Source organism: Globicephala melas, chromosome 16 (assembly GCF_963455315.2).
Source record: "Globicephala melas chromosome 16, mGloMel1.2, whole genome shotgun sequence".
NCBI classification, from domain to species: Eukaryota; Metazoa; Chordata; class Mammalia; order Artiodactyla; family Delphinidae; genus Globicephala; species Globicephala melas.
The window spans coordinates 36,493,613-36,515,567 of record NC_083329.1 but is presented as its reverse complement, the minus strand read 5'-3'; the positions used below and the strand labels follow the sequence as shown (position 1 = coordinate 36,515,567).

Sequence of the window (21,955 nt, the reverse complement as noted above, 5' to 3'; positions counted from 1 at the left end):
GGGGGAGAGCAGAGAGCTTTCCTTATATCTGCTTCTTTTCAACTGCCTTTAGCTCAAAATAATCCTATGGCAAGGTGGCATATTTGGGGGTGGCATATTCTGCTACCCTTCAGTGAAACAAAGCAGACATTTTCCCCAAACCTCATGCAGCTTACAATCTAGTGAGAAAGACAGTAAAACAAATACACAGTCAATTAAAGGTCAGTTTTCCCCATGAAGATGTTTGAAATTTAATTCATTGTCAAACTGTGCCAAGTAGTTTCTCTTGTTTTATGCCATTTTGTTTGAAGTGTTATTGATTCAGTCATTTGCTGGTATTGACCTTTCTCCAAAGAAGATATACAGATTACCAACAAACACATGAAAGGATGCTCAACATCACTAATCATTAGAGAAATGCAAATCAAAACTGCAGTAAGGTATCACCTCACGCCCGTCAGAATGGCCATCATCAAAAAATCTACAAACAATAAATGCTGGAGAGGGTGTGGAGAAAGGGGAACCCTCTTGCACTGTTGGTGGGAATGTAAATTGATACAGCCACTATGGAGAACAGTGTGGAGTTTCCTTAAAAAACTAAAAATAGAACTACCATATGACCCAGGAATCACACTACTGGGCATATACTCAGAGAAAACCATAATTCAAAGACACATGCACCCCAATGTTCATTGCAGGTCTATTTACAAGAGCCAGGACATGCAAGCAACCTAAGTGTCCATCGACAGATGAATGGATAAAGAAGATGTGGCACATATACACAATGGAATATTACTAAGCCATAAAAAGAAATGAAATTGAGTTATTTGTAGTGAGGCGGATGGACCTAGAGTCTGTCATACAGAGTGAAGTAAGTCAGAAAGAGAAAAACAAATACCATATTCTAACACATATATATGGAATCTAAAACAAAAAAATGGTTCTGAAGAACCTAGGGGCAGGACAGGAATAAAGACTCAGATGTAGAGAATGGACCTGAGGACATGGGGAGGGGGAAGGGTAAGCTGGGACGAAGTGAGAGAGTAGCACTGACATATATACACTACCAAATGTAAAACAGATAGCTAGTGGGAAGCAGTTGCATGGCACAGGGAGATCAGCTCGGTGCTTTGTGACCACCTAGAGGGGTGAGATAGGGAGGGTGGGTGGGAGTGAGGGAGACACAAGAGGGAAGAGATATGGGGATATATGTATATGTATAGCTGATTCACTTTGTTATAAAGCAGAAACTAACACACCATTGTAAAGCAATTATACTCTTTAACAATAAGCAATAAGCAATTATACTCTTTAACAATAAAGATGTTAAAAAAAAGAAAAAAGAAATATTAAAAGGATGCTAAAGGATCTGAGAGACCGTCTGTAGCAATCATCTTTGATTATGATATTTTATTGATAGACAATGCACAACAAATAATGTTTTTAAAAGGAAAATTAAGGAAGCAATGTTATTGTTTTTTCATTCTTGTGTGTGTCTGGGGGGGAGGATGTATTAATTTCCTGTCGTGGCTCTAATAAATTACCACAAACTTGGTGGCTTAAAACCACACTAATTTATTATCTTATGGTTCTAGAGATGAGAAGTCTGAAATTGGTTTCATTGGCCTGAAATCAAGGTGTTGGCACAAATTCCCTCCAGAGGCTCTAGGGGACAATTCTTTTGGTACCTTTTCCAGATTCTGGAGGCTGCCTGTATTTCCTGGTGCGGACCCCTAATCCACAGAAAATACAAGTCCCCAGGGAATTCCCAGAAATATTGGGCAAGGCTTTGGCTTTCTACTGAAATTCTATAGGAAATGAAGTGAGCAAAATTTATATCATTGAGGGGCAGGCATCAGAGTTACACAGAAGCAATCTTCACAATTTCCTTATCACTAAAACAAGAGATTTATTAGATTAACAAAAACATAACTTAAAGTGCTTGTGTTGGTGGGAGGAGGCTGTAAGGTACTAAAATAAGTCTAACTCACTGCCAATTCCCCGAGTCAGAAATATTAAAAGTAAATAATTATTGGATAAGTGGTCAATTCTCAACTAGGCAGTTTTTCCCAGGTATTGTTATACATCGTTTGTACCCAGAAAGCAGAGCTCATTAAAATAAATTAAAATAAAATAAATTAAAATAAATAATTAAATAAATTAAAAATAAAATAAATAAATTAAAAATTAAATAATAAATTAAAAATAAAATAAAATAAAGTAAAATAAAATAAAGTAAAATAAATAAAATAAAATAAAATAAATAAAGTAAAATAAATCTCTGGATTATGTAAGGTGTTTGTGTGAGATGTGTTTGACAACCTTCAGAGATCACATTTACTTAAGTGTGTATAACTTATAACCTAATACCACCTCTCTCTCCCATCCTTCCCAACTCTGGAAGAGATCTCTGCACTTCCCGGAGCTCAGTAAAACTAAAATGTGTGACAGCCTGGATGTTTGCAGAGGAAAACAACAAGCAGCAAATCCAGGAAAACAGATGCTCTTTGGTACTAAAGATACTATTGCCAAGCTTACAAATGAATATATCCAGGGATTACCAAGCGGTAACTGATGGCTTTAGATTGACAGCTGAATTTCAGGAGCTTGTTACTCCCATGGAAATGACTGACAGAACCTCAGTCGGTGTCCTTATTTAGAGTTCCCCCCAGGTGCCCAGCGGGGGTCTCTCATGTACCCTGAATCAAGCCAAGCCATACCTCCTGCCATTCACTACTATTATAGGTGCCCCAGCCCAAGTCCTTGCTAACTGCTGTCTACCCACCACCACTGGCTCTGCCTCCTTGAGGATCATCCTGGCCACCAATGTCTCTATTCTCACGATGCTGCTAGAGCTGGAACTGCATTGGGACTAAAAGCCTCTACCCTACAGCCTGCCCCAGCTTGAACTGCCCACCCTCAGTCTGTGTCCATAGCTCTGTATCTTGTCCCCAGCCAGACCAAATGTGATACAGGCACCTCCACTTTGAAGCCCATGCTGAAGGGAGTAGGCCTTTACTGCCATTCCCCTGGATATCAATCCTCTCACCCAGGCCATCTCTTGAACTCCAGTATCACCCCCAACTTCCCTTCATCTGTATCCACTTTCCCTCTCCTACCTAAAGTCCACCTCCTCTTTCTTTCGGGCTGTGCTGGAAGACTAATTCAAATAAATTAGGTATATACATGAGGGTATTACTTACATGATTCTCAACTGTGGGGAAGAGGGAAGAGGAGGATTTTGCCCCTCGGGACAAAAACAAAAAACAAAAAAAGTTGGATTTGGCATTATATGGAGACAATTTCATTTGTCACAACTGCAGGGTGCTACTGACATCTAGTGGAGAGATGTAAGATTGCTGCTTAAACATCCTAAACTGTCAATAGTGTCAAGGTTGAGAAACTCTGGCTTATATCTATTTCTTGGAAGAGTTATTACTTAAGTTTCAGTTTCCCAAGCAGATTTTTGATCAGCTGCCATGTTTCATGTTCTATTTCTCTTTTTCTCTAGTTGCTGTGTTTCACAGGTTGATGAGAATAAATTCAGAAGGTAATACACGATTAATTTTCCCAAGAATCCACCCAATCCAACAGTCTGTGAAAAAAAGACTGAGATTCAAATTCCATCCAGTACTTTCAGCATGTTCAACACCTACTCAACAGTCGGGTCTTTGCTTCTTCCCAATCGTGAAAGTGTATATTCCTTTAAAATTTTTATAGATGGTTTTTGTCTTTCTGAATTTGAATTCCTAAACAATATAAGATGATAACCAGGATCCTTTTTTCCCTTTTGGTTTTTATCATTGATTGTTTAGTTGCTGTCCACGCAAACCTTAATAAGCAAAGACTATCTCTTGGCCCAGATACAGCTAAAAGAAAGGAAAGGAAAGGAGTACGAACAAGGAAGAAAAAACACTACCTACGCACTGGAAATTTTTTCAAACAGAGCTCTATTAAATGTTCTACATCCTTAGGAAGGAGGAAATTCTGGGCTTATTTTTCTACCTCCAAATAAACCATTCAGTACTTTTTCTAAAATGTGGCTTCCCACTTAAACATTACAACAGACTACACACCCACTGTGTAGGTGGGTGTGTACACATCCACATTACCGCTCCGGCCTCATTTCTTAGGACGTTTTCCCTACTCTCTGCACTCCAACCACACCATCTGCGCTTGCCAAGTATGCTTGCACCTCCAGGCCTTGCACTTACCGTTCCCCCAGCCTGGAACGCTCTTCCTTAGCCCCATATCTACAGTGCTCATTCGTTCACCCCCTTCAGATCTTTGCTCAACTGTCACGTTCTCAGTGAAACCTTCCCTCACCAAGGTATTTATAACAGCAAAACACTTTGCACTCCAACCTTCTCTCTGCTTTTTTCTCCATAGCACCACCTAACAAAAAATGTTTTATATGTTCTTTATCTTTACCTCTCACACTAAAAATTATCTCCAAACAAATAGGAGAGCAATAAAATCACAAACACACAACTAACTACACTTCTGTACCTACACTGTTAGCCATGTTTGCCGTGATTCTGGGGAAGCAAGAACTGACTTTATCTACAGGCCCCTTTTTCCAGCAAAACTGAATGAAAAAGTCAGCACTTTTAAAACTAGTGACCACATAGTAAAAACTGTACATCACTGCCCATTCATTTGAAAGCAAAGTGACTAGGATGGTATAAAAGTGATAAGCTGGTGCCTTTGAAACGTTTCGATGATGAACACGTTTTCTCAAAGTTTGAGAATTATCTCCCCTCTCTGTGCACAACCAGGAACAAAATGCAGAAGACGGTGAACGGGGTAGGGCTTGCCCCTTGCCTCTTTTATTCCCAGCTATATTGACAGGGCCTTCAGCAATGTCTGGCTCTTAGGAGTTATTTAATAAAACTTGTTGAAGAAATGAATGATTGAATTCGAAGGGGACAAAATTTTTAGTGTATTGGCGTTCGCTATTTTCTGCTTAGATTCCTAATACCACCTCATCTTTATTGGGACCTTATTATAGGAAGCTCGGTTGGCAAGGGCATGGAAGGCAAGGGAACTTTCATACAATTGTGGGTGGGGGGTGTATAAACATCTTTTCAAAGCTATTCGGCAATAGCTACCAAAATGTTGAATGTATACACATTTTGGCCCCCAAGTTTCTCTAGATTTACCCAATGGAAATCATGGCACAAGTGCACGGCACTGCACCTGTGTTGGCTGAATCAAGACTTGAGTTCCAGCCTAGGACGCAGAAAGCTGTAAAGAGCATCGCCTCCACCCAACCAAAATAACGCTGAGCAATCTCCTGTCATTTTAGTTAAAACAACAACAACAACAAACAACCATCCCCAAGAAAGCTAATCTTGAGGCAAGTGGCCTCAGCGAGATAGGTGAGAGCCAATACCGAAGTCTCGAGGCCCAGCTGTAAATTCCACCCCGAACGACCCCGCGCCGCGCAAACCTCTCACTGAGACTCCTCAGCCGGCTCCGGGGCCCACTCAACTAGCTCTTCCAGAAGTTTCTGTTTTCCGGGGCTGGACTCCGCCTAGTCGGGGATCAGATTCACTTTCTAGTTTCCTCTTCCCGCTCGGGTCCTGCCTTGAACAAAGCGGACGCCCCCGCGCGCGCGCACGCGGACTAGCGCTGCGGTCATCTTGCTCGCGCGCGCGCACACGCACGGGGCCGCTCAGTCCGCGCAGCAGCCGAGCGCTGAGGGGAGAAGCGGAGAGGACCGGCGCCTCCCAAGACGGACTCAGAGCCCAGCCACCATGAGGTGAGGGCTTCTGCCCGCTTCTTCTCCCCAACTCCGTGGGGCCTTTGTGGCACACCCGCGTTTCTCGCGTATTCCATTTCCAGCGCAGCGCTGCGGCCTTTGAAGGGGCCGAGCCCGGCCGCCAGGCATCTGCGTTGGCGGCGCTCCCCGGGAGCCCCGTCCGGGCCCGGGACGGCTGAAGGCGGGCCTGCTGGGGAGGGTGGCCGAGCGGACCCTTCTTTGGAGCCCCGGGCGTCCGCGGTCGGGACTGTCGGGCCGGGGGGCGGCGGGGCTGGTGGTGCCGGGCGACGCGTCCCGCGGGCCTGTCACCTCCCTGCGGCTTTGGTCGTCGCCGGCCCCGGACCGGTGCGGGCGGCTTCTGCGTGGCCGGTCCCCGCAGGCCTCAGCGCCCGGCGTCACACGCGTCCGTTCCTGCCATTTTGCCTTGTGATTCCTGGGTCTGACTTCTCCCCCTCCTTTGTACCATGGACAGATTGCTCTAGTTCCACCCCATCCACCGTTTTATGAGGCTTTCTTTCTCGTCTCCTTGACTGGCGTGTGGTGGGTGGTCCTAGGCTGACCCATGTAATCCGGTCCCCTGCCCTGCACGTGGGTAGTTAACGCTCTCCATCGGGAAGCTGAGGAGTGGGAGATTCCGACCTTGGGCCCCTGAAGCCCGTAGAGCCCTTTGTTCTAAATCCTGACTTTGACCACCTACGAGTTGGGTGACCCAAAGCAAAGTTTCTTCAGTTCGGTGGGTCTGTTTCTTACCTGTAGAAATTGATAGCATCCATCTCTTAGGACTGTAGAAGGGGGCACATAATACTTGCAAATGTTGACTAAAAATATTTAATAAATGCCTCACTTCTACCATTTGTAAGAAGGGAGGGAGGTGGGAAGTATCAGGAAGGAGCCTGAAGAAATAGGGAAGGAAAGGCGGGTGCACAGTATGTAGATGCAGGTTGGTGTGGAAGAGGGGTGGACCCCATTGGGCACTAACTGTCTCCCAAGAAAAATGAAAGACTACTCCTTCCTGGCAAAAAACAAAAACAAAAAACACCCCCCCCACACACACAAAATTACCTGAAGATAGATGTTGCCTCTTGAGACACAATAGCCTCTCTCTGCCAGCTTCCCAAAGACAAAGTTTAAAAATTAAGTAGACATAGTTGAAAAAGTAAAACTTGTCATAAGTGTCCAGTTGTGCATAAATTCCAGAGTGTGGGCAAAGCACTTACACGGCTAACTGAATGTCCCTTGGAGATCTCACAGCCACATCATAATGCCTGGGGCAGCCCTCCGTCCTCATCGTCCTTGTGCAGAGGCAGATGTTCATTTTACTCTGTGGTTGGGCAGAGGGCTGGTAAGCCCATGTTGGATAGGGGAGACTGAAGTGGCAGAAAGTTTGGAGCCATTAGCAAGATGGGAAGAGCTAGCAGGAATTCCCTCATCTGAAATTCAGGTGCTTTTTTTTTTTTTTCATGCTAGGCTCATGCCTCTGGGCTGGAAATGCCAGAAGCTACCAGTATATAATTGCATTCACTCAACAAATATTTATTATTGAGTTTCTCTTATATGCCTGAAATCACAGATGCTGGGGACACAGAGGTGAAAAACATAAAACTGGAGTAAGGTCCTTATTCTCATTTAAATGGGGGAAATAGACAACCAAGAATGAATGAGTAAATAATCAACATAATTCAGAAAGTGATAACAGCTATAAGGAAAATAAAATAGTGCTAAGAGAGTGACCTAGAATGGAGGGGGTGATTTTAGATAGCTCTACCACAGGCGGCCTCTTGGGTAAGGAATATTTGAGCTGAGTTAAAGGAAAGAGCTAGTCATACAAAGATTTAGGAGCAGAGCTTTTTAAGTAGAGTAAAAACAACAGGTGTAAAAGGCCTTGAACTTGATATGTTCAAGATAGGAAGAAGGTCAGTATGTCTAAAACACAGTTAATGAGGAGGAGAGTAGGAGAAGACAAGGTTGGGTGGGTAGACAAGTCCAGCTCCTTTAGGGACTTGTAAGACATGGCAAAGGCTAGATTAAAATCTAAGGGTGTTGGGAAGCTATTGGGAGATTTTAAACCAGAAGATTGACGTAATCTGGTTTACATTTTTAAAAGTTTACTAATACTGTATGGGGACCAAGAGTGGAAACAGAGACCAGATTTTTGCCACAGCTCAAAGGAAAGGTAATAGTCTTTCCTATTTTCCTAGACTAGCAGTGGAAATGGAAAAAAGTGGATGGATTTGAGATGTATTTGGGTGATAGAATTAACAGGACTTCCTATTGAAGAATAGGAATCAAAGATGACTCCTAGGTTATTTGGCCTGTGGAACTAAGAGGTACCGAACAAGGTGGGGAAAACCAAGGGAGGAACAGGCTCAAGGAACCCAGATTTCTATAATTTCTATATTTACTTGAGATGCCAACTGAACTTCTAATTGAAGGTGTAAACTAAAAGTTAGATAAGTCTGGAATTCAGGGGAGAGATCAGAGATAGAAGAAATACCTTGGAAGATCATCAGCATATCTTTGGATTATGGAAAAAAAGGTATTTTAATTCCCTTACATGAATAATGATGATAATTATATCTTTGATAACTAAGATTTTTGTCCTTCCTTCAGATCACTTTTAATACATTTCCACCCAGCTCTTTTGTTATTTGAAAGAATCATTAATCACCCTCTCTGCCCCTCCACAGCGTGTCCTAGTGAGAAGCAGCTCCATCTCAAAACAGCTCCAACAATGCAGAATGCTATGACTTTAGATTGAGGGCTCGTATTTGAAACCATTGTTTTCTTATCCTGAGACCTTTAACTGTCTGACATGTCCTTTCCAATGGGCAGTTACACAACCTCTTACCTGCTCTTTAAGCCGCTCTAAAATCTCTTGTTTTCTTTTAAGTCCTTCCCAGGCAAAGTGAATTTTACATACATTAGACATATCCTATATTTTAAAGCAAACTATTCTTAAAAACAACGTCAATTTTTATGTGAAAGGGGTAGTATAGCATTATGGTTAAAAGGCATAACCTTTTGTTTAAGTCAGGCAGAACTAGGTTTGAATCTGTGCTTGGACACTTTATAGCTGTGTAACCTTGGACATGTAATTTAAACTCTGTTTCCCAGCCCTCATCCATAAAATTGTGAAAATAATAAGACACTGTTATAAAAATTAAATAAGTAAAATTCCTTGAAGGAGTGACCATATCCACTTCTTCTCCTCTTCCCATTATCTCCTCAACCCACTCCAGTAATATTTTCATCCCTACCGTTCTGTTAAAACAACAAGTTCCCCCACAACTTTACTCCTCCCCAAACAGTGATCTCTGTCCTCATTTTCTCAACCTCTTAGGATCATTGTGCACATTAAACATTTCTCTTTTTTCAAAATCAACATTTTCTTCTTTAGGCTTTCATGACACGAGATTTCTTGGTTTATCTGCTCCCCTACTGATTATTAAGATTAGAAAGGGGCAATTGAGTTGAAGTAAGATCTCAACAATGAAAAGGAGGAAGTCATAAAAGATCTGAGGGCAGAATGGTCTAAGCCAGTGCTTCTCAACCAGGGTGATTTTTGCTCCCCCAGGGGACATTTGGTGATGTCTGGAGACAGTTTCGGTTGTCACCACCGGAGGAATGCTAGTTACATCTACTGGGTCAAGGCCAGGGATGCTACTAAATATCCTGCAATGCACAGGTCAGCCCCAACTAAAAGAATTCCTCGACAATCATAACTAAAGTACACCACCACTACCACCACCACCACATAATCCCATTACTCTGATTTTTTTTTTTCTTAACACTTACTACTGTCTGGAATTATGTTGTCTGTTGATTTGTTTACATGTTTATTTTCTGTCAACCCCTTTTGTTCCCTCCTCTCCTATAATAGAATTACCATGAAGAAAAGGCCTTTTTCTATCTTGCTCATTACTGTATTCACTACAACCAGCATATTGCCTGGCACGTATGACATGAGGTGATCAATAAATGTTTCCTTCTTTTTTTCATTTATTTGGCTGCATTGGGTCTTAGTTGCGGCACACGGGATCCTCGTTGCAGCATGCGGGATCTTTCGTTGTGGCACGTGGGCTCTTTATTGCGGCGTGCGGGTTTCTCTCTAGTTGTGGTGCGTGGGCTCCAGAGTGTGCGGGCTCAGTAGCTGCGGCGTGCGGGCTTAGTTGCCCCGTGGCATGTGAGATCTTAGTTCCCCAACCAGGTATCGAACCCGTATCCCCTGCATTGGAAGGCGGATTATTAACCACTGGACCACCAGGAAAGTCCCCAATAAATGTTTCTTGATAGAAATACTATAGTTCCCGTAAACATTTATACAAATATGCATACATACATATAAGGAGGAGAGTCCTGTGCACAGCATAAAGGGAAATACACACACTGTACATTATTCATCCGATAATTAGAATATTTCCCTCTTTGAGAGAAGCCTTAAGTAGCTTTTTTTTTTCTGTAAATTTCTTTCAACCCTTAATTGTGGCCGATTGTAGATTTAGAAAGTCTTTCCTGACTGCCTCGCCACTACCATCAGCAAAACTAGGTATATTAATCAGGATTTTGTCAGTTGCAGACAGGAGAAACCCAGTTCAAACTGGCTTAAGCAAAAAGAGAGATTATTTCCTTAAAAAAGTAGAAGTCCAGGGATGGATAGGGTGATCCAGGTATTTAATCAGCACCACAAGCAATCTGTCTTTATTCCTGTCTAAGCCCTGCTTTCCTCTATGCTTGATTCTTTCTCAGGCAGGCTGTCCCCAAGAGTTTGGAAAGATGGCCACCAGCAACTCCAGCTTATATTCTACAAGCTTAAAATTTTTGGAAGAGAGTTCCAGCAAAGCCCCATTTCAGCAAAATTATATTTTAATTGGATTATCTCTGAATATATCACTGGGTCCAAGGAATGGCTGGAATATGTGTGCTTTCCTACAGACTGGAAGAAAGTGTAGACAGCCTGTCTCAGATCACATGGACTGAGAGTAGGGGGAGATGTTCCACCAAATGAAGGCCCCAGATGTCCACAACACTGGACTATGTGCCCTTCCTGAGTCACTTCCATGGAACTTTACTGGAATGCTGAGTTGTAATTGACTGTGTACTTAGTGTACTTATAAGCTCTGTATAAGCAGGGCTGTGTCTTATTCACAGTTACATCCCCAGGGTTATTCAGAACATCTTGCACATAAAAGTCTTTCGGTAATGAATAAATACTTCCTGTCCCTTCCTTTCCCCTTCAGCTTCCTAGCTTCAGAGATGAAACTAGGCCCTGCAGAGATAACACTGTGCTTCACACAAAGGGAGTTCAACAAATATTTGTGAAGTGAACATTAAGGGTAATGTTAAGTTAATAATAGGTGGTAGCCTTTATTTATGCCCACAATCCTAAAGGTCAGAAGGATATTCCACATAACATCAAAACCTACTAACCCTCCCTTTGCTTTTTCCCCATTTTCTCTAAATCTTTGTTATATCTCAAACTTATACTTCTTCCCGTCTCTTGGTGTTCCTGTTCCTTTCTGACTCTGTGTCTTTTTTTTTCTCTGTGGGGTTTCCTTTGTTTGTTTCTTTATTTCTCTGCAAAAATTATATATTCATGTGGCTTCTCTCTCCTTCAGTGTACTTATTTTTCTTATTTCTCACCTTCTCCTCTTTCCCTTCACTACTCATAATACAGAAAAGAAATTTTTATGTTGTTTATTAACTGTGTATATATCTATTATTATTAATTTTCAGAACTAGTAAATACGATATTTTAAATTCCCCTCCCTAAAAATAGGTGGTCCTTGTGGGTTAGTGACTGCCAAAAGGAACTAGATACCCTATAACATAGAAAATGCTGTCATCTCTCCAGAATTGGTTTTGCAATAAATAATGTGAATTTAATGAAATATTTTAGGACATAACTATACTAGTTTCCTCTGTGTATAGAGTTATAGAAACCTAGTGCTTTAACTGTAAGATCAAATAGATAAAATACAGTTCTTTGCTTAACAACCTGTTTAAGCTTTAAAAATTTATTATTTCCTTTATTTCTTCAAAAATTAAAAAGGATTTTATCTTTGACAGTGAAATTCCTAAGGACTCATTGAAGGCCATTCTGTTGGAGTTAGAATGTCACTTCACATGGAACTTACTTAAGGAAGACATTGATCTGTTTGATGTAGAAGATACAATTGGGCAACAGCTTGAATTTCTTACCACAAAATCCAGACTCACTCTTTATAACCTGTTGGCCTATGTGAAACACCTGAAGGGCCAAAATAAAGATGCTCTAGAGTGCTTGAAACAAGCAGAAGAAATAATACAGCGAGAACACTCGGACAAAGAAGAAGTACAAAGTCTGGTCACTTGGGGAAACTATGCCTGGGTTTATTATCACATGGACCAGCTTAAAGAAGCTCAGAAGTATATAGACAAGGTAGGGAACGTCTGCAAGAAATTGTCCAGTCCTTCTGACTACAAGTTGGAGCGTCCAGAGATTGACTGTGAGAAAGGGTGGGCACTCTTGAAATTTGGAGGAAAGTATTACCAAAAGGCTAAAGCAGCTTTTGAGAAGGCTCTGGAAGCAGAACCCGACAATCCAGAATTTAACATCGGCTATGCCATCACAGTGTATCGGCTGGATGATTCTGACAGAGAAGGGTCTATAAAGAGCTTTTCTCTGGGCCCCCTGCGGAAAGCTGTTACCCTGAACCCAGATAATTCCTATATTAAGGTTTTTCTGGCGCTGAAGCTTCAAGATGTACATGCAGAAGCCGAAGGGGAAAAGTATATTGAAGAAATCCTGGACCAAATATCATCCCAACCTTACGTTCTTCGTTATGCAGCCAAATTCTATAGGAGAAAAAATTCCTGGGACAAAGCTCTTGAACTTTTGAAAAAGGCCTTAGAGGCAACACCAACCTCTTCTTTCCTGCATCACCAAATGGGACTTTGCTATAGGGCACAAATGATCCAAATCAAGAAGGCCACTCGCAACAGACCTAAAGGAAAGGATAAACTGAAAGTTGATGAGCTGATTACATCAGCTATATTTCATTTCAAAGAAGCTGTGGAGCGAGATTCTATGTTTGCATTTGCCTACACGGACCTGGCCAACATGTATGCTGAGGGAGGCCAGTATGGCAACGCTGAAGACATTTTTCAGAAAGCTCTTCGTCTGGAGAACATAACTGATGACCACAAACATCAGATCCACTACCACTATGGCCGCTTTCAGGAATTTCACTGTAAATCAGAAAATACTGCCATCCACCATTATTTAGAAGCCTTAAAGGTCAAAGACAGGTCATCTCTGCGTACTAAACTGACAAGTGCTCTAAAGAAATTGGCTTCCAAGAGACTTGGTCACAATGATTCAGATGTGCAGAGTTTAAGTGCCCTAGGGTTTGTTTACAAGCTGGAGGGAGAAAAGAGGCAAGCTGCTGAGTACTATGAAAGGGCCCAAAAGATAGATCCAGAAAATGCAGAATTTCTTACTGCTCTCTGTGAGCTTCGACTTTCCATTTAAATACATACTCCAGGAAATTAGTTCTAAGCTTTTTTCCTCCATTTTGGTTTCTTATATTTTTCTTTATTGTTTTAATCCATTGTTCATTATAGAGCTAAGTTTTATTGAATTGTTATTTTGTATCTGGCATCATGCTAAATACTTTATATATTTAGTTATGATGAATCTTTTTTTTTAATTAAAATACAGTAATCCATTGAGAAACAGTAAAATTCCAGCTGTTGTAACTTTATAAAGTATGGTCATTATGACTTTATATCCTTTATCTCTGCTATTTATAATAATTTTCTGATTAGATTTTGTGAAGTTTTCCATATCACTTCCTTATGCTGCGAGTATAATCCTACACATGCCTTTGACACCTATGTCAGGAACAGTCTTTTAAGGAGTGCAAAATTATATTAGTTAAGCACTTAACTATGTAGCTTGCAAAAGACGGAAACCTCTAGTTACAGATGTTCCAACTTTGAGGATATTTAACCATCAACATGATAGTTACCTAAAGAATCCTCTTTGTTGGAAGAAAAAAGTTTATAATAGAAGTTTGTCATCCCTGATGACTTCAATAAAAGGAGAAAATACTAGAACATGAGAAAAAAGATTTCCCCATATACAGAACTTCAGGGACCCATGAGAAATCCAAAGTATTACCTCCCAAAATATTCATTAAGTAGCTAGAAATAGTGATGAGGAAAAAAATGGATAATGGAAAGTCATTAGTTTCAAATTTTTCTAGTTCTTTTAACTAGAAGAATAAACCTAAAGTTAATCTAGATGGAATTAATTTTATTCCTTCCAATTAAAATTGCAGTATTTTTAGGTTAAAATCATTGAGATAAAAAGCGGACCAATTGAGAAGTTGGGAGAAATGATAAACAAATGGGTAAAGTAGATGCCCCTAACCTACATCCCCAGATTACCAAGATTTCAGTGATTTAGTTTTGGGTCTGGACTGGTTGGAATTCTCATCCACACAATTTCTGGCCTTTGGTTAACTGTTTTAGTATTCCAAAGTTACTTCTATGAAGCTTTTCCTTTTGTCTGAAGTTTTCAGATTGACATGTTTTCCTGTAGATCCTCTAGGAATAGTTAAGCCCTGTTTTCAGTTTTAATATCCACTTTGAAGGGTCACTGCTTAAGGGCTTTTACCCCAGAGGACTTTTTAAATCGGGATGTTGCTAAAAGTGGCTTCTTTAATGTTGTTTCCTTGATTATAGACGACACAATTATATTTACCACCACAGTGTTAGTGGAAAAATATGCCATATGATTTAATTCTCCATACCTTCAATGTAGCTCTTAAAACTACTGTAATATATACTGTATATATTCTCCATACCTCCTAAAACTACTGTGTTTTTTACTTTTTGTTACTATTTTTATTTTTTAAATTTCTATTATAGTTTTGATTATTATAGAAGTAGTGAACTCTCATTGTAAAATTTCAAACAATACTAAAGTATATGAATTTAAAAGAGCACTTCCTTCGCCCTACCCCAGTTCCACATGCCCAAGGTAAACTGTTAATAATTTGATAGGTATCCTTCCAGATATTTTTTTCTCAGCATATTCAAACATACATAAATACTGCAGTGTATCTCATGAATTAAATTTTTTTTAAGGTTCGTTTTACTTATCTCCCTGCTGGTTTTATTTATTTCGCTGATTTCACTTGTTTATTCAAGAATTAAGAACAGGCAAGGGAATGGTCTTTAAGTATTTCAGTAATTCAGGACTGAAGTCCTAACCTATCAGTGGAAGCATTTGTCCTGTTTTGCAGCAAATAGCTTATTTTGCAGCAAGTCATTTTCTCCCATTGGGAATAATGTTACGATTAAGGTTATGTTCCCAAGTAGAGACTTCATATGCAATAAAATTACAGTTGTGATATCAAAACAAAGATACAACTATACAAGCCTCTCTATTTAAACATTAGACTTTAAGGTCTATTAAGTGATTTTAAAATCCACTAGATATTAAAATATTGAAATATATAAGAAGCATAACACTAAGAAAGTATAAAATCAGCATATGAATAATACAACTATATAAGTTGAACTAAAATTAATATTTATAATAACTTTAAATTTTGTCAGTATTGTGCTTGCCTTCCTAAACTTTATTTAGAGATACTTTCATAGACTCTTCAGTTTAAAAAAGACCTCAAAATTCACCTTTATTAATTAACCATCAAAATTTGAAGGTTGAATTATCTTCCTAAACAATAATTTTTGTCTTCAGATAGTCCTTATTCTTAGAAATTTGGGACTTCCCTAGTGGTGCAGTGGTTAAGAATCCACCTGCCAATGCAGGGGACACGGGTTAGATCCCTGGTCCAGAAAGATCCCACATGCCGCGGAGCAACTAAGCCTGTGCGCCACGACTACTGAGCCTGTACTCCAGAGCCCGTGAGCCACAACTACGGAAGCCCGCACGCCTAGAGCCTGAGCTCTGCAACAAGAGAAGCCACCGCAATGAGAAACCTGCGTACCACAGCGAAGAGTAGCCCCCGCTTGCCACAACCAGAAAAAGCCCGCGCGCAGCGACGAAGACCCAATGCAGCCAAAAATAAATTTATTAAAAAAATAAAATTTGTTTCTGCCATTTAACTGAAGACTTCTAGCGTGTAGTTTACACATTTTGGTCTGTCCTTAGGGACTTCAAAGATCTAATGCTTTTTAGAGATGACATTTTGTATTAGTTAAAACTCTTAATTGCAAATCAAAAAACTCAGCTAAACTGACCTAAGCAAAAATGAAAATATAATGAATGATGTAATTTAATAGTCCAGGGGCAGCACTAATTTCAGATAAATTTGAAGGAACAAATGAATCACCAAATACATATGGCTGTTATGTGAAGTCGTGACACTGAGTTGCCAAAAACCAAATGTCTACTACACATATCTTAAAGTAATTGAAGACAATTGCCCTGTGTCCCCTGAAACTTGAGTTAAACATTCCATTTCCTTTCACCCACCGCCATAAGACATATTGCAGTCTCCTCCCCATCATGGTTATTTTGAATTCTCTTCAAATTGTCTTTATCCTTTGGCAAGGGTTTGTGCACAGGGTTTAACTTCATACCTAAAGTGAGGTTTTAGGACTCTGGTAGAATTATCCCTTATCTTTTCTATGAACTATATGTATATTAATGTAGCCAAAATAATAACATCCACTTCCTATCTACTTATGTGTAGGTTTTTCCACACATGCCGTTTTAAGGCATGCCTTACATATCCTATACCTGACCATTTGGCTTTTGAAAGTGTTTTATGTTCCTTGGTAGCATTCAGTACTTCAATTCAGATGACCCACATCTCTTAAAGAAATTGTATAAATATTTGTATATAAGATGCTATCCACTGTAAATGACAGAAAATAGAAAACCTGGCATAATCTGTCTTTAAACCAGTAAGAAACAAAAGTAAATCGTGTTTTCAAACAAGGCTTAATCATTTCAAAGCACTGTGGCCAAGACACAATCACTGTCTCTACTTCTCAGCACTGATTTATCAAATTTGGCTCCATTCTGAGAAAACTACCTTTGTGATCCTAAGATGGCTGCCACATGCACTCTTGTCTCTATGCAGTGGAAAAGAGCACATCTCTTCCCTGAACCATCTGAGAAGTCCAGGTTTGCAGTGTGATAGGACTGTCATAGGTTATGGAACCATTTTCAAATAAGTCATCATGGCCAGACAGGAAGAGACCATGTTCATTAGTTAGGCCTGAGACATAGCTGGCACAGAAAGACAGGAATGAGGAGAAAGTTAACTTCCTTAGAAGCATGGACTGCAAGGTGCAGGGATGGAATTATCGAGAAAATCGGGATTGGATACTGGCAGCCAAAAATACCAAAGTCATGTAGATTCAAATTTTGTCTTCTTCCCCATTCCATACATGTCTATAGCAAGTGAAGTATTTCAAAAAGGAGGTAGTCATTCTAGCTCTAGTCATTACTGAAGCCCCCAGTAAACTTTTTCTGTTGAGATTTCAGTCTGGTTCTCTTATCCCTCTTTATTCCTACAGATCTGTTCTCAGCATCATGGGTAGGGGGAGTGGGGTATGGAAAGTGGAGCAAGGGAAGAAGTTATACTCACATTGTAGCAACTGCTACCAACTGTAATTCAGACAACTTCAAAAAATAGGTAGAATTATGGGCTTCCCCGGTGGCGCAGTGGTTAAGAACCCGCCTGCCAATGTAGGGGACACAGGTTTGAGCCCTGGTCCAGGAAGATCCCACATGTCACGGAGCAACTAAGCCCGTGCGCCACAACTACTGAGCCTGCGCTCTAGAGCCCACGAGCCAAAACTACTGAAGCCTGCATGCCACAACTACTGAAACCTGCGTGCCTAGAGCCTGTGCTCCACAACAAAAGAAGCCACCACAATGAGAAGCCCACGCACTGCAACGAAGAGTAGCCCCTGCTCACTGCAACTAGAGAAAGCCCGCGTGCAGCAACGAAGACCCAACGCAGCTATAAATAAATAAATAAATAAATAAAATTTTTAGAAATAGGTAGAATTATGGCTGTGAATGTATCTGAAGTACCAAAGATGGCTGTGTTGACTGAAATAATGACTTATATCCAATAAAGCTGAGCAGAGGCTGAAGAAGCCATCACCAGCTTATTCACAGCTGCTGTGAGGTCTACAGGCCTTGAACTGGACTTGTCCAAATTCAAAGTGGAAAAGGTAGATGATAAAAGTGAGTATGGGATGACCTAGACATCAAAGGACAGCCAGATTACCCACGTGGTCAGCTTGTACATATATATGTACAGCTATATGTGTGTGTGTGTGTGTGTATATATATATATATATGTAATGGTAAAGGCCCATATAAAAATAACTGCTTTGCATTAATTATAAGATACTTTAATATTATACCTTATTTAACTATTTCAACACTGCAAATAAATAGAGCAACGCTCAGAAGTTAGTTAACATTATCAGAATCACACAAGCTACTTAGTTACTAAGTGGTAGCGCTAGGACCAGATCTGACCTCATTTACAGTCCACTCTCTCTGCATTGTATCAGTGGTTCATAAACCTAACCCTAAATCAGAACCACTGGTGAAGTTTTTTAAATATCAAATTCCCAGGTCCCATGAAAGACCTACTAAACTAGAACCTCCAGGGGTGGGGCCTATATATTTGTAAAGCACCCAAAGGGATTCTGAGGATCATCTAGGTAAGGAAACGACTGTAATAACTTTGGGGGGATGGTCTTGTCTGCTCTACATCCTATGCATTCCATTTGTAAGTAGAAATCCTAAGGGAAACTACATATGTTAGGTTAAAGTTAACAACAGTCCAAGTTTAGATACAACTTTTACCCTGTTATGTGGAAGCTCTCTGAATAAAAAGGTTAGGGGAAATAACAAGGAATAAGCAAGAATAATGTAGAATCAGAGGTTTGGGGAGGATCTTACCTCTCCACTCTTCTCTCCCACTTCTCTCCCAGGACCACAGCCTCCCATTCCTCTGCAATTCTCTTCTTAGCCAAAGTTCTCTGGATCACTGAGATGTGGTTTCTTTTCTGCCTTAGCTTCTTCTTTTCCTGTATCAAGCCACACATACCTATCCCACCCCAAACAAAACTCCCACCTTCTCTGGCAGTGTCTTATTTGCTAAGATAAATTTGTTAAGTGTTTCGCTGTACTTCACTTTAAGTGAATTAAAAAACAGATCTAATTACTAGGAACATGCACAGAAATGCCATGTATATATTCTATCTGCTCAGAACCTAGGGGTCCTTTATAAGTGATGAACTAGAATTCTCAATATCTCCTTTCATGATGGGCTCTAGGAAGAGAAAACAACAAAATAATGAAGGTGAGATGTGTAAGCTTTGGGAAAGCCAAATCTCATGGGAGCACACAGATGCCTCGTGGATAAACTCTGAAGGACAAGCATGGATTGATGTCACTTGGATTTAACACCAAAGACACTGAACACACTGGCCTTTCCTATTCTTCAGGAAAAGCCATTCCTGTTGAAACTTCTTCCATTCCAATTTGATAAAGGGTAAAATGGGGTGAGGAAGAAAGAGATGAATACCCAAGAGTTCAAAAGTGAGCCTATAGGTCACCTTCCTCCAAACATGTCCCTAACTCACCACCAGATTGGAGCAAAGCCCTAGGAAGGAGGGAATCCTAGTTCAGCCACATATATAGACTATAGTGTCATGTGAATAGCCATAGCTAACTCATAGCTACATAGAATATAATATGTACTAGGTGCTGTTTTAAGTGCATTACATGTATTAAACTTATAAAATCCTCACAAAATCTCTATAGATAAGCATTTTTGTTATTTCCTTTTGCATATGAGTACACTGAAATTGAGAGAGATTAAGTAAGCCCAAGGTCACGTAGCTAATAAGAGGTAGAAAGAGATTCAAACCCTGGGTATCTGGTTCTAGAATCTAACATTTAACCACTAATCAATATTTTCTAAATAGCTTTAAAATTTGTAATGAAGGATATGGGACGATAGGACCAATCTTTACAGAAACTGTAGGAGAATGCTACAGAGAATCACACAAAGCACAGACATTCTACAATCATAGGTCACCCAACACTTTCACAGAGTCCCAGAACTCCCTGGAAGGAATTGTGAAAGGGATTAAAAGCTGCTCCGAGGGCTTCCCTGGTGGCGCAGTGGTTGAGAGTCCACCTGCTGATGCAGGGGACACGGGTTCGTGCCCTGGTCCGGGAAGATCCCACATGCCGCGGAGCGGCTGGGCCCGTGAGCCGTGGCTGCTGAGCCTGCACGTCCGGAGCCTGTGCTCCGCAACGGGAGAGGCCACAACAGTGAGAGGCCCGCATACCGAAAAAAAAAAGCTGCTCTGAAACCCCTGGAGAGAATGGCCTGAGAAATCAAGGGACTCAGTCTAAGGGAGGGGCTTAAGAGTTGGATGTTAGAAATCAGAGATTTGGAATAAATTCCTCGAAAAAGGAAGCAAACCTACTTTGGAAGGTTGAAAAACCAGTAAACAATTAGAAGCCAGAATATCCCATTCTTTGCCCTTGGGAAGTAGGATATATCTCCCATGCACATACCAACCAGAATCAGAACTTTACCCAGTGTGGAGAACAACACAAGAAGGCAAGGAAGGAGGGTGCTGTAACTCATGAAACGACAAGAAGTAGTCTGGGATCACCTGCCCCTTAATATCCCCTGAGTTTGCCTTGAGCCTCCAAGCCATGGACTTTGGAAAGTAGCTCTGAGCCCCTAATTCCACTGAATACTAATTTAGTTTAAGAGGCACTTCACCTCTTCACATGATTTCCCTTTTCCATACCACCTTAACACTGGTAACCTTACACCTCAATCTCACCAAAACAAACAACAAACATAAAAACCAAACAAACACCAAAAATGAAAGCCATTTACAGGCCATTTGTATATAAAAACCCTTTATTGATAAAGTTTAGGAGAGGAGAATCCACAACTTAGTAATTTAATATTATATAATCACTTTTTTAAGGAAGAGAGCAGGAGAAAGCATAGAAGGAAAGAGAGGAGAGGAGATGGGGAGAAAGAAAGAAGGAAAGAAAGAAAAGAGAGAGATGGATTGAAGGGAAAAGAGAAAGAAAGAAGGAAACACCCTCAACCGTTTCTTGATATTCCTGCCTCTTGCCATGATTCTGGGCCTTATCTCCTTCCCTATCTCTACTCTTCTCCTGAAAAAAAAACCAATTCCACTGTTTTCCTGAAACAGAGTAATTCAGTTTTCTCTTATCCTCATATACAGCCACAGACACACTTATGCATAACCAAATTCATTTAGTTGTTTAGTTCAACAAAAGAGTCTTTCATTTTAACATGATACACTCTCTTTGAAGGCAATTGTTGCTATAAATAACATCCCTTCACAATTTCATGGGAAGTACACATTTAAAAGTAAATTCAATCACTAAATCTGTCATAATTGGTATACAGTATAACCAGCATGACATTTTATGTTTCCAAATTATACAGAATACACTCCCCTATGTCATTTGGTTTCAACATTTCTCAAAATTTGACTTCTGGTATGTGTTTGAGATTTCATCTTACACTTTAACTTAATCCTTTTTCAACTCATATCAAATCAATTAACACAATAGTAGGGGACCAAGAATGGGACCCAGGATGGCAATCTGAATTCCCAAAGAAGGCCACAGAGGGCTCAAAATATTTTTTTTCACATTAAATTTTACCTATGGTTAGCCCTAGTTAAGTCAATTAAAATTATCACTCATATTAACTTCGATATTCTACATAGAGAAGTGACCTAGGCAATGAAAATATATCCTGAAAAATACAACACAGCATCTTTATCCCTATATTTGTACTTGCAAGAGGAAGAGGATACATGTGGGATGGGTAGTGAGCAGGGACTAGGGGAGGGAAGAGAAGGGAACAACAAACTTTGTTCTAAGGCTGGCCTTGTCCAATTAAACTGTAATCGGAGGCATCACCAACTTTTGGGAAGTGGTCTAATTCCAGCAGATGGCAGCGCTGCATAACATGTAGTTATTTGAAAAACAAAACAAAACAAACAAAACAAACCAAAACAAAAACTTTCTTGAATCTCTGGACTATTTAAGAAGAAAAAACTTACAAATAATTCCTTTTTTTTTTTTTTTCGGTACGCGGGCCTCTCACTGTTGTGGCCTCTCCCGTTGCGGAGCACAGGCTCCGGACG

The 21,955-nt window shown here is 40.4% G+C and overlaps 2 protein-coding genes across 3 annotated transcripts in view; one reads left to right on the top strand and one right to left on the bottom strand.

Moving 5' to 3' along the window:
• Positions 1-5,570, bottom strand: part of LIPA (lipase A, lysosomal acid type) — an 87,783-nt gene extending 82,213 nt beyond the window's left edge. Inside the window, exon 1 of the mRNA XM_030865035.2 lies at positions 5,432-5,570. The gene's annotated coding sequence lies outside the window, so the exon portion shown is untranslated. The remainder of the gene's footprint in view (positions 1-5,431) is intronic.
• A 34-nt stretch (positions 5,571-5,604) lies between these two features.
• LOC115857756 (interferon-induced protein with tetratricopeptide repeats 5) lies at positions 5,605-15,844 on the top strand. 2 transcript variants are annotated; one of them, XM_030865031.2, is made up of 2 exons: positions 5,605-5,743; positions 11,810-15,844. In XM_030865031.2, exons 1-2 carry the CDS (start codon positions 5,739-5,741, stop codon positions 13,251-13,253), a joined length of 1,449 nt encoding a protein of 482 aa, XP_030720891.1. In that variant the 5' UTR covers positions 5,605-5,738; the 3' UTR covers positions 13,254-15,844. The 2 variants fall into 2 exon arrangements, with proteins under 2 accessions (XP_030720891.1, XP_060142755.1); XM_060286772.1 differs by lacking the exon at positions 5,605-5,743 and adding an exon at positions 9,326-9,428.
• The last annotated feature ends 6,111 nt before the right edge of the window (positions 15,845-21,955 follow it).

What these genes read in the sequence shown, in the direction of transcription:
- LOC115857756 (XM_060286772.1), top strand. Translation starts at nt 9,331, where the DNA reads ATGTCTGGAGACAGTTTCGGTTGTCACCACCGGAGGAATGCTAGTTAC. An exon ending in AAATATCCTGCAATGCACAG is followed by an intron (nt 9,429 to 11,809) that starts GTCAGCCCCAAC and finishes TATCTTTGACAG; the next exon opens with TGAAATTCCTAAGGACTCAT.